The sequence below is a fragment of the Rhinoraja longicauda genome, chromosome 30 (genome assembly GCF_053455715.1).
Source record: "Rhinoraja longicauda isolate Sanriku21f chromosome 30, sRhiLon1.1, whole genome shotgun sequence".
NCBI lineage: Eukaryota > Metazoa > Chordata > Chondrichthyes > Rajiformes > Arhynchobatidae > Rhinoraja > Rhinoraja longicauda.
The window spans coordinates 23,176,493-23,189,834 of record NC_135982.1 but is presented as its reverse complement, the minus strand read 5'-3'; the positions used below and the strand labels follow the sequence as shown (position 1 = coordinate 23,189,834).

General features: G+C 47.5%; 1 protein-coding gene across 4 annotated transcripts in view; it reads left to right on the top strand.

The window, feature by feature from the left end:
* LOC144608145 (paired box protein Pax-7) overlaps positions 1-13,342 on the top strand; it is a 126,273-nt gene that overhangs the window by 65,810 nt on the left and 47,121 nt on the right. For all 4 annotated transcript variants that reach the window (XM_078425558.1, XM_078425560.1, XM_078425559.1 and 1 more), the window contains one exon: positions 5,792-5,994. In XM_078425558.1, the coding sequence (XP_078281684.1) occupies positions 5,792-5,994 (203 nt within the window). The remainder of the gene's footprint in view (positions 1-5,791; positions 5,995-13,342) is intronic.

The window sequence follows — 13,342 nt, the reverse complement described above, 5'->3', positions numbered from 1 at the left end:
ACCACCACTCTCCCAGACCCACCACCACTCTCCCAGACCCACCACACCACTCTCCCAGACCCACCACACCACTCTCCCAGACCCACCACCACTCTCCCAGACCCACCACCAGTCTCCCAGACCCACCACCAGTCTCCCAGACCCACCACCAGTCTCCCAGACCCACCACCACTCTCCCAGACCCACCACCACTCTCCCAGACCCACCACCACTCTCCCAGACCCACCACCAGTCTCCCAGACCCAGTCACAGACTGTGAAAACCGTGAGCCACTCTCTCGGGGGGGGGGGGGGGGGGGGGGGGGGGGAGAGGATGATTGGGTCCTCGTGATGCGCCAGGCCAAGCGAAGGGCAGCACTGATCCCAGTCATTCCCAGTAAACAAAACCCAGCCGCGACGCTGCTACAAGGGGCTGTGGTACAATCTGATTTCATTAATGCAGCCTCATGAATCCAACCAGCCGCATCTCCCTCTCGAAAGTAAAACACCGTCGCCTAGTCCTGAGTGGATTTTAATGACAAATTCCACCTAATCCCTTAACACCTTGTTTAATTAAACCACAGCAGACTGCCGATTCGCTCCGTACCTTGGTCCCATTTGCCAACCCCCCGCACCTCCCCCCCCTCCCCTCCCACCCCAATCCAGCGAGAGATCCGTCGCTCCGTAATCCAAACCTCCTTGTGCGAATACGCTCCTCTAATGACTCCAGGGCTTGTTTGGATTTATTATTGGAGAATGTGCCCTGACTGCTTGACTTCTACTCACTAATTTACACATTAGTTCACGGCAGACTGCATCACAAAGCTGCAATCTTTCCACTCGCAGCCCGCATCACACCTGCAAATATTGTTTACCAACTCTCGCCACTACCAAATTGAATTTGAAGGCCGGTTACATTTTACACCCCCTGAAAGTCCTTTGCTTGTATATTTGCACCTAATCCTTCAGATTCCAGTCCCTACATTGTTTCATTTGACTTTCTCCGACCTTCACCCTGATATCAGAGGAAGGACGTCCCAGAGACACGGGGTTGCGTCGCTTGTCTATTCCCTCCACAGTCGCTGCTTGACCCGCTGAGTTCCTCCAGCAAGCTATCTTCCCTTTAAACCAGCATCTGCCGTTCCCCCGTCCTGCACACTTTGTGTTTAGCTCCAGATTCCAGCATCTACGGTTCATTGTGTCTCCCCACAGTTTCGCCCGGTGTAGTCACAAGGAATTGCAGATGCCGGTTTACAACAAAAGAAAAAGACACAAAGTGCTGGAGTAACTCAGCGGATCAGGCAGCAACTCTCGAGAAAATGGATAGATGACGTTTTGGGTCGGGATCCTGCTTTGGCCTATTCACAAAATGCTGGAGTAACTCAGCAGGTCAGGCAGCATCTTGGGAGAGAAGGAATGGGTGACGTTTTGGGTCGGGATCCTGCTTTGGGCTGGCAGCCGGGCCAGAGCAGAACATTGTTGGAAGAAACTGCAGATGCTGGTTTATACCGAAGATAGACACAAACGTGGGGGCATTGGTTTAGTCTTTTTGCACCCTTATTGTTTGTTTTTATGTGTATTTACGGAACCTTTTTGCGTTTATTATATTGTTTACACAATACTATGTTTACATATTCTGTTGTGCAAGTAAGAATGTAGTTGTTCTGTTTCGGACACAACACAATGTACACTCTTGACTCTTGAATGCTGGAGTAACTCAGCAGGTCAGGCAGCATCTCCGGAGAAAAGGAATATAGAAACATAGAAAATAGGTGCAGGAGTAGGCCATTCGGCCCTTCGAGCCAGCACCACCATGCAATATGATCATGGCTGATCATCCAAAATCAGTACTCCGTTCCTGCTTTCTTCCCATATCCTTTGATTCCGTTAGCCTAAAGAGCTATATCTAACTCTCTGTTGATCACAGGTGACGCTTCGGGTCGTACCCTACTCCAGAGCAGAACAGTGCCAGGTTAGAAGGTAGAATAGTCCAGCGCAGGAACAGGCCCTTCTGCCCGTCATATCCGTGCCAAACATACCAAATGAAACTAATTTTCTCTGCCTGCAGTGATCCATATCCCTTCATATTCATTATTGGGCACGATGTGTGTGCCTGTCGTGTGTGTGTACATCTGTGGGGTACATCTGTGAGTGGGGGTGTGTGTTGGGCTGTGCTGTGTATACGTGTGTGCGCTTGTTTGTGTGTATCTGTGGGGCATGTCACTGTGTGGGGTGTGTATGTTGGGCTGAGTATCTGTGCGTGCTTCTGTTTGTGTGTGTGTCTCAAGGGTATGGCTGTGCGTGTGTTAGGCTGTGTGTTTGTATGTGCGCTTGTGTGTGTGAGAGAAGGTATTGTGGGCAGATGTTGGGAGGCTTAGGGCATCTTGAAGCTGGGATCGAGAGGGACCTGTGACTGCGGTTTCCCTCCGCTACCCCTCGGCCGCCTGTCCCCCGCTCGGACACTGGGTGCTGCCTGTACATCACACAGGAGGGCACCGCGGCCGCGGTTACATCCCCGCCCAGGCTGTCTCTCCCCCCGCTTTGACCGTCTCTCTATCCACAGATGCTACAAGACCTGTTGAGTTTTTTTGAGCATATTATTTCAAATCTCTAGCATCTGCGGTTTTATTTAAAACCTTTCAATGGGCAGTGCAAGGTTGGCCATATCAGGTTGCTGGGTGGGCACTTGTGTAAGAAGGAACTGCAGGTGCTGATTTAAACCGAAGATAGACACAAAAAGCTGAAGTAACTCAGCTGGTCAGGCAGCATCTCTGGAGAGAAGGAATGGGTGACGTTTCGGGTCGAGACCCTTCTTCAGAAATGCTGTACCAGGTTGTACCAGGGTAGCGCCGAGTGGGATGCATTAAATCAGGGAGTCACGGTGAGGGAAAGGCTTGACGTGCAATCAGTTGTTAATTAGATTATCTGACAGTTCAGCAGTTGAGGAGCCCCCGAGTTAGGGAGGGGGAAGCAGCCAAGGTTGCCGCTGTTGCTCATTAACCCGGGCCTCCTCTGGGGGATAGCGTGTTGTGTGAGGGAGGTGGGGGCAGGATCGGACGCTGCAGTCGCACACAACACCGACGCGAAAAGCATGGAGCGCTGGCAGGCCGTTCCAAAACCAGGAGGCATCAAGTTGTGTAACTCAGCAGGTCAGGCAGCATCTGGGAGAGGTGTGGTCACATCCCAGAGGGCGGCCTGGAGAGGGAATGGGTGCCCAACTAGAAAGAACCATGTGGTGTCTCCAGAAATCTCCGCGGTCACAGAGCTTTTGTCATTCAAGGCATGCCCACTTATTGCCCCTGGCAACCCGCGGTGGGAGTGGAGGCTGGTGGCGAGGCTTCTAAAAGCATTGCATTCACGTTGGGCAAGGGGGTGGCGCAGCGGTAGAGTTGCTGCCTTACAACGCCAGAAGATCCGGGTTGGATCCTGACTAGAGTGCTGTGTAGAAAAGGAACCACAGATGCTGGACGATACCGAAGATAGACACAAAGTGCTGCAGTAACTCAGCGGGTCAGGCAGCATTTCTGAAAAAAAAAGGATGGGTGACGTTTCGGATCGGGACCCTTCTTCAAACCCAGAGTTTGCACAATCTCCCGGTGACCACGTGGGTTTCCTCCGGGTCTCGGGTTTCCTGCGGGTTTCATGTTTCCGCCCACACTCCAAAGACGTGCAGATTGTAGGTTAATTGCCCACGAAATGCTTCATAGCGTGTCGGATAGAACTCGGTGGGCCGAAGGGTCTGTGTCCATGTTCTATCTCTTAAACTTGTTGGATATCCATTCAATCGGAACCACCAATGTTGTAACAACTTCGTTACAAGTCGTTGCAACAACTCACAGCCTGACGTGCGGAAGCCTGCAGCGACTCAAGGTGATGTACGCTGGTTAGCGAGGCTGAGCAATATTCACAGGTCGGGACTGGCCTTCGACAGCTGCTTCCCTGCAACCAGTCCCTGACTGGATTAAATATCCTTCACCCTTCGAGAAAGCACGGTTCTGACATTAACCCTCTCAAGGGCTTATCGAGTGATCAAACCTGTCGAATTATAAAAGGGAACCGATTTCCCAGGCCCCGGTGCCTCTGCTGGGGACGTGCCTTCCTTCCCCTTCAGTCCAAAGACACTGAAAGCTACCGAAATCCCCAACCTGCACTCTAAGATCAGCTCAGCTGAAACTCGAATGCCCTGGAGATTCGCAGGATAAGGTACTTCCTGCTCCCAATCACTAACCTGTGCTGAGATGGTTTAGGTTCAGATGTATTATTGTCACGTGTACCGAGGTACAGTGAAAAGCGTTGCTTTGCATGCTATCCAAAGGAATCAGATATACTGTACATAAATGCAATCAAGTCAAAGTCGAGTACAATAGATGGAATAAAGGGGAAGACACAGAGTGTGGAATATAGTTCTCAGCATTGTAGCGCATCAGTTCCATAGACAACGTCCAATGTCCGTAATGGGGTTGAGGTGAATCGCACAGAGCCCTAGCTTATGAATGGACCAGAGATAGACACAAAATGCTGGAGTAACTCAGCGGGACAGGCAGCATCTCTGGATGGAAGGAATGGGTGACGCTTCAGGTCGAGACCATTCTTCTGCAGTGCAAACCAGCATCTGCAGTTCCTTCCTACACATTATGAATGGACCATTCAGAAGCCTGAAAGCAGAGGGGAAGAAGCTGTCCCTGAGTCAGGTGGTGTGCACTTTTAAGCTTCTGCACCTTCTGCCAGACAGGGAGAAGAAGGAATGACCAGGATGGGACAAGTCTCGGCAGCTTTTCCGAGGCAGCGTGAAGTGTAGATGGAATCAGTGGCAGGAAGTCTGGTCTGTGCGATGGACTGAGCTGATTATTGTGGGAGAGGTGTGGTCACCTATCCTCACGGAATAGGCCCTATGTGCATACATGGAAATGGGCAGAATCACGGTCAATTGTGGTGCCGTGCCTTCTGTAGTTGGATAGCATGTCTAACCTCACCGCTTATAAGCACAAGCCAGGATGAGATCCCACAGGATGATTGGTTATGTGAAACCAATATGAGTTGTTGCCTTTACAATAAATATCCTGCCCTTTATGTTGCTTGCATACTGAGTCTTTGACTCTGCATCCTTTAAATGAACCATTCAGACTGGACCTTCCCCACTGGGTCCTTCATGCTGAATCCTGCACACAACTGACCTTGCTGCTCCATGCAGTATCAAGCCTTACACACTGAGCCTAAGACCTGCCTTGAGGTTGAAACCTGAATTCAGGGCATTGAAGTTTTTGAGGGCATCAAGGTCTGAAGAAGAGTCCGTGCCCATTCTGCCCATAGATGCTGCCTGACTGGTTGGGTTCCTCCAACACTTTGTCTTTTGCACAAGATACCATCATCTGCAGTTCCTTGTGTCTCCAAGGTTTACTTTACTCAGTTTACAGTTGTCCATGTGATCAGAAGCCCTAATGTGTCCATAAGTGACTTTTATTCGGATTAGAAGCATTGCTATTGTGATAATGATCTAAGACTACACGTGCTATGGGTTTGAGATGGGGTTGTATTGAAATTAGTTTTGGGCTGGTTCTGGACCTCTCTTGATTTTCATGATGGGCTCCTGATTCATCACAACGGTTGCTCGGGGGACTGCATGGTGGAATAGCCATGAATCCTGAGAGCAGTTGTGTCCCCAATCTCTGCATTGGGCTGTCCTTCACTGACTGTGGCCCTGACAAAAGCTGATGTTTCTCCAGTCATTGTGGTGCCCTTGTCTGGTGAGAGATATTCATGTTCCCCTTTGGTCTCCATTCACGAGTGATGATCTGAGTGTTGCCCCTCCACAGGTAACCGACTGGACGATGGGGCCTCCGATGTGGAGTCAGAGCCGGACCTGCCCCTGAAGCGGAAGCAGCGGCGCAGTCGCACCACCTTCACCGCCGAGCAGCTGGAGGAACTGGAGAAAGCCTTCGAGAGGACCCACTACCCAGACATCTACACCCGAGAGGAGCTAGCCCAGAGGACCAAGCTCACAGAGGCACGGGTCCAGGTGAGTTCCTCTAGGTTACTCCAGGTTACAGTCCACGGAGCACAAAGAGGCCATTTGACCCATCGGCTTAATGCCTCCTACCCTCATGCCCTATCACATCTCTCCTATTCCTCTCAGCGAAGATCTGCAGCATCCTCAAACCGTGTAGTACAAGCACAAAGTACCACACTACCAGGAGAGTGAAGGATTTATGCCCATTGACTCACAGATGGAGCAAGATGGAGCATCTGATTGAAATGGGCACTTTCTATATTGACGACCATCTTTTCTTCCTTAGTTGCCGTCATCACCATGTTCCCCTGATTTTCGTCCCCTTAGGTCACATGTTCCACTTTCTGAGGTTTGGGGAGCCCATGAGATTTGGGGCCCCAACAATTTCCCTCACCTTGTGTCCCATTCCAACTGGATCCTGGAACATGTTCTTCCTCTCAAACAGACATAATGAAAGGGCAAGTGCCAATCCCACTGGTATGCCCACATCCATGATGCAGCCTGCGTATTGTATTGTCACCAGACTCCAGAAGTAAACTGACATTGTTTGGCCCATCAAATCTAGCCCAGGTATTCTCACCATCCACCCCACTTCCTGAAGCCTGTAACTCCTTTTTAAAACCGGAATGAAATCAGCTTTCAGAAACCTCCCCTCCTAGTGGTGAATTTCAGACCTTAACCACCATCCTTTGTAACATTTCTTATCAATCACCTTCACGGCTTTTGACTCTTCTACCAATGTGAAGAATTTCTCTCTGTCGGATCTGCCCAGACCTTTCATCATTTTCAATACCTCCACCAAATTCCTTCTCAGTCTCTTCTGTTCCAAGAACAACAATTCAACATTTCCACTTTGTGCTTTCAAATCCCTCCAGGACCCGTAGTCAGGATCAAACCCGGGTCTCTGTCTCTAACAACTCTACCTCTGCGCCACCGTGCCACCCTTGAATAAGGGGAGTGAATTGTAAAGTATTTGACATTATTATGAATTATGCAAAGGGAGTAAATAGGAAAGGTTTGGATTTATTTCAATTCTAGACAAAGCAAGTGAACGGAAAAGGACTTGGGTCCATTGGGATTGGAATCTTTAGGCAGCTATATGTTAACCAGTAAATCACCATCATCAAGATGTGAGAGTGGAGGTTGTACAAGATGTTTGTTTAGTTTTGTAATTACGCCAAGGCTCCAGGGAATGGTTTCAGAAAGAAACCTCAGCAACAGTGAGCCTTTGCCCTGACAACTCTCCACCAGATGGGTGTGGAGATCACAGCTGGGGTTAAGATCACAATGCACTCCTCCTTTCACCAGACCTTCACAGCTCCCTCTCTCAACACATTTGTATGAAAATATTGCAATGTCTTCACCTTTTGTAAGAGATGGAGTTATAGTGAATTGGATTTAATTAGAAGTGCACTCCAATAGAAACTAGATGTGTTTAACCTGATATAAAATTATGAGAGCCATAGAAAGGGAGAACCTTTTTTTCCCCAGGGTGGAGATATCATAGACTAGAGGGCTGTATGAGCTGTGAGGAGTGGTTGGACAGACTTGCATTGTTTTCTCTGGAACATCAGAAGTTGAGGGGAGACATGATAAAATTATGAGAGACAAAGGTAGCGTAGACAGTCAGAACCTTTATCCCAGGGTGGAAATGTCAAAGACTAGAAGGCATAGCTTTAAGATAATAGGGGCAAAGTTTAAGGGAGATGTGTGGGGTGAGTTTTTTACACAGAGCGTGTCGGTGCCTGAAATTTGCTGCCAGGGGTGGTGGTGGAGGCAGATACGATAGTGGTTTTTAAGAGGCTTTTAGATAGGCGCATGGATATGTAGGGAATTGAGAGATATGGATCACATGCAGGCAGAGGAGATCAATTTGCATCATGTTCAGCATGGACATTTGTGGACTGAAGGACCTGCCCTGTGCTGTACTGTTCTATAGTGAGATAAACTAAACTGTGAGTCAATTTGAAAGGTTTCAAATCCATTGGGATTCTGCAGAATGTGACTGAACAGTGCCACAAGAGCAATTTCAATCTTTGCAGAACATGGTTATCCAGCCACCAAACACCCTCCTTTACTAGGTGATTAAAACCGAGAGTATAGTCAGTGCAGAGCACAATTACTGTCTTATCCTAAAGCCCACAGACAGAAGGATCATGGAGAAGAAATCAGAAAAATGAAACCTGCCAGATTTTTCTGTCTCCCTCCCTGACAACCTCTCTGCAACCTCGGAAACGATGGACTGTTCTGATCCATGGGGCTCAGTCCTTTGATGGATGCACCTCTGTGAAATGGTGGATGGCTCTCATTCACTCAGTGAAGTTTTGCTTCATTCTCTCTGGCATAGCATTCCATATCTCCACAGGAATACTGTAAGTTCTCAGCTCAATATTGAAACTCACGGTAAAGTTCAGAACCTCTAAGAGAGTAAAATTCCAAAGTTGTGTGACACCATGAAGTAGACATCATTGCATTGATTCCTCAGTTGGCTCTCCATTCAATATGCCCTTAGAGTGGGATTGCCCAGTCAGAGAGTGGGATCAATGGTCCCATTCAGAAGGTCCTGACCAGGATGCATTATCCATGGTGGCATTGTAGGACTTCAGTTCCGTGGAAGGAAACTAGAGAAAGTAAGATTGTTCTCTTTCGAGCATGGACTTTTCAGAGGAGCTTTATCAAAGCTTCTGCAATGAATAAAAACCTTCCATCTTATTCTGCCAAAAGATGTCAGAGTTTGGAATATCTTTATCAATTCCAAACTCTGACATCTTTTGGCAGAATAAGATGGAAGGTTTTTATTCATTGCAGAAGAGTTGGCAATCTGAGAACACAGATGAAAAGAAAATGAATCAGCAACATAACAAGTTGTTCTAATCTGGAAAGTATTGCGTGAAAGAGTGTTAGAGGATGATGTTGCAGCAGATTCAATAGAAACTTTCATAAATGCATTGGATAAATATTTGAGTGGAAGACAAAAAACACAGGGTTACAGAGAAAGTGTGGAGATTGAGACTAATTGGTTGTCTGTACCCAGAGGCCAGCTGTAGCACAATGGGCTGAATAGTTTCCGATGTCGCTTCATTCCTTGCTTCTAGGGCAGAGTGTAGAATGATGTCTTTCATTGGTGAAGTCTCTTACCAGTTCTGTTATACTTGTAAGTGAATTATTTGGGACAATATCCTATTTTTAATAGAAGCAGAAAATTAGCTTTTGCTTTGTTCTGTGGTTTTGGGTTACTGCATTCCCAGTTTTAATGTTGAGGTGTTCTGACTGAGTGATGTTGGTATTGTTTGATTGGAAGATGCAGCATGGAGAAAGATCCTTCAGCCCACCGAGTCCACAATGACCATCAATCGCCCATTCTCACTTGTTCTATGCTATCCCACTTTCTCATCCACTTCTAACACATTGGGAGCAATTTACAGAGGCCAATTAACCTGCAAACCCGCATGTCTTTGGGATGTGGGAGGAAACCAGAGCACCTGGAGAAAACCCATGCGGTCACAGGGAGAACATGCAAACTTCACACGGACAGCACCCAAGGTCAGAAGTGAAGCAGTCTCTGGTGCTGTGAGGCAGCAGCTCTACTAGCTGCACCACTGTGCCACCCACATAGTTCATTATTGTCAAGTGTACCAAGATACGGTGAAAGGCTTTAGTTTGTGTGCTATCCTGTCAAATCAAATTATACGATACATGAGTTCAATCAAGTCATCCACAAGTACTAGTACTGCAAAGAAAAAAACCCCAAAGTGCAGAATAGTATTACAGCTTTGTAGCATTACAGTTACAGAGAAAAAGTCCAATGTCTGAAATTAGTTAGGTTGGAAGATCAAGACTACACCCAGCTTATAATAGATAAGTGAAGTAAAGGGAACCTCACTGGCATTGAGCATGGGTTTGACAGAACTCTGCCATTAAGTGGCAAGCATCAGATATTGTTTCCAGTGAAGTATAAGCACAAGGGGAACAGGGAGATGAGAGTTTCTACTGGTCAGTGACAATGCTTGGCAGAAGTTGGATTAGCGAGCCACCATTGTCGCGTTCAGTTAGTGAAGATGTCACATTTATGAAACTGCATCTGCACCAGAAACCAAAGGTGCAGGATTCAATACAAGCTGCAGGTTCTGAGGACGTCAGGGAATGCTGCTGAAGATGGTGACATTTGGGTAGCAGATCTGAAGCTGTGTACAATCCCACAAATAGCAACGTGACCAATAATGGGGCAGTGATTTCAGATGAAAAAAACACAAAGTGCTGGAGAAACTCAGCGGGTCAGGCAGCATCTGTGGAGGGAATAGACATACTGAACAATGGTTCCAACCAGAAACATCTGCTCATTCCCTCCACAGATGGTAAAGATCAATAATACAAAACATTGATAACAGTAATAATAGGCAACCATAATAGGTGAGGGGGGAAAGATTTAATAGGAACATGAGGGGTAAGTTTTTCACACAACGGTGGGTGTATGGAACAAGCTGCCAGAGGAGGTAGTTGAGCATTTAGGAAACATTTGACATGTACATGGATAGGACAGGTTTAGAATGATCTGGGCTAAACGCAGGTGGGTGGGACTAGTGAAGATGGGACATGTTCCACGGCACGGTAGCGCAGCGGTAGAGTTGCTGCTTTACAGCGAATGCAGCGCCGGAGACTCAGGTTCGATCCTGACTACGGGTGCTGCACTGTAAGGAGTTTGTACGTTCTCCCCGTGACCTGCGTGGGTTTTCTCCGAGATCTTCGGTTTCCTCCCACACTCCAAAGACGTACAGGTATGTAGGTTAATCGGCTGGGTAAATGTAAAAATTGTAAAAATTGTCCCTAGTGGGTGTAGGATAGTGTTAATGTACGGGGATCACTGGGCGGCACGGACTTGGAGGGCCGAAAAGGCCTGTTTCCGGCTGTATATATATGATGATATGTTGGTCGGTGAGGGCAAGTTGGGCCGACGGGCCTGTTTCCACACTGTGTGACTCTATGACTCCATGACTTTATCATAGTGCAAAATCCAGGTCTGTAATGCAACCAAAGGCGCAGTTCATAGAAGATCATAATTGCTGAGGTAGTGGTTAGTGTTGTGCAATGTTCAAGAGCTCTCAGGTTTCCACACCATTGAAGAGAGTTATCAATCACAGATATGACTGATTCCTTGACTGGTGAGGGTCTTAATTCCTCCAGTTCTCATTAGACCCTCTCAGCTTACTACTCCTGAGTTGTGGGGGCAGGGAGCGGGCAGATTTTGGCATCCTGCTGGCATTTCAGTGATTAATGTTTGTAGTTTTTCAGAAGGCCCCAGAGAGCCTGAGAGATCGCCACTGAAATGTAGAAAATGTTTGCAGGATTGGTGGGCTTGAAAGTGGTGGGAAGAGGCAGACTCTGGCAGTGAGAAATCCTTCTGGAATGTGTGCTGACAACAGCTGTCACCTTTATTACTGCTTCCTACAAGCAAGCTTGAGATTTTCCACTCCTCACTCATTCGGAAACAAAACAAGTGTAAAACTCTCAGCTAATCCCAAGCCGTTAGGAATACTAGAGTCTTATTAGCTTAGAGTGAGTCCATTCAGCAATATCGTGTCCATGCTGACTCTTTGAAACTGCTATTTTGTCCCCCTCTCCAGCAAAGGTAGCTGAGTTCATGTTGATGGATTTATTGCAATGCAATAGCACAGTCGATGGCTGCTTCCATTGCCCCTGATGGGGATGTGAGGGGGAGTGGAGCGCAAATGAGTGGAGCAAGAGGAAGTGGGAAGAATGAGCGGGAAGTAGAGCGAGGGGAGGTGGGGTGATGGGGAGCAGAGGAGAAGGGGAGCAGAGGGTAGGGGAGGGAGGGGAGAGGGAGGGGGGAGTAGAGTGATGGGCAGTAGGCTGATGAATGACAACGGGCTTGGATTGATTTGGTCTTGCTTTTAGTGGGCAGGACGTACTTGGCCAATTGTCTACATCACTGTAGCGCTCTGGCAAACTGCATCTGTCTGGACAATGGATCTTCAACAATGCAGTGGGATGGGATATTGCTGGATGAATGTTGGATGAATACAAAGTCCTCAGCTGTCCCTTGCTAGACATGGGTTGAATTGAATCAGTGAAGATAGAAAGTAGAGGAGGACATAGAGGTGCCTCACCCACCAGCCCTCGTGGCTGCAGCTGCTTGTGAACGTTTCAATACATTTCCTTGGCCCATTGAGGATGGAGATGTTTGTGGAAGCTCCTTTTCCTGTTGTTCTTTTAATTTTTTGTACACATGCAGGTGTAATGGAAGGCACCCCTTTGATCTGCTCCATTGACCAAGGAATCATTCACCAGTGTTTATGGTGCTGATTCTACCTGTAACTGATGTATTTGGTCTGAAGTTGTGGTTTCACAACTTGTACGGAACAACTCGTGGGATCCACGTATGACCTGCCTAGCTTTGCCCAGCCCCCCCCCCCCCCACCCCCCACTCTCTTCCAGCTTACACCCCTCCTTTTTGCAATCAGTCTGAGGAAGGGTCCAAACCCAAAACATCGCCTATACATGTTCTCCAGAGATGCTGCCTGGCCTGCTGAGTTACTCCAGCATTTTGTGCCTTTTTTGTGGTTTCACAAAGTTGGCTCTTTGTTTTCAAGAACTTTGGATTCTCCAAAAGTGGCAGGACAACGGTGATTGCGGTGTGCATCTTGTGTGAAACAGGCAACGTGCTGGTAGATCCCATTTGCTCTACAGACCAGCAGTCAGAATCTTTTAACAAGGCCTCATTCATCATCAAACTCAGCTGGAATTAAAACAATGAATGAGGCCAGAAATGGCTTTGCTCCACTTGAGAAGGTCCTTTACTGCAGAGTAAACAATCAAAGTTTGACCAACATCTCCTTATAACTAATGCTCCCCAATCCAGACAATATAGAACATAGAACAGTACAGCACAGGAACAGGCCCTTCGACCCACAATATCTGTGCCGAACATGATACAATACAATACAATATATCTTTATTGTTTAACTAATGTTATGTTTAACTAATCTCCTCCACCTCCTCGTGATCCTTCCATTCCCTGCATATCCATGTGCCTATCTAAAAGCCTGGTAAAGGAACCCATCATTGAGTATAGATCCATGCTCATTTATTTGGTCTGTATCAGAAGGTCCAAGGTCCGAGAGACCAAAGTGTCTCATCTAAGCAGCCACTACCAATCTGAAGGTTCTTTCAACCCTCTCCATTCAAAAAATGGTGGAATTCTCAAAGTGTCTGCTTCAGAGAAGACACCAGGTTTTCCCCAATGCTTTGACAATATATATTCCTCAACCAGCAACAAGTTCCTTGGCCTTTGTCATTACTCTTACCAGAAGCATTTCCCACAATGGCTAAAGTGATTCCC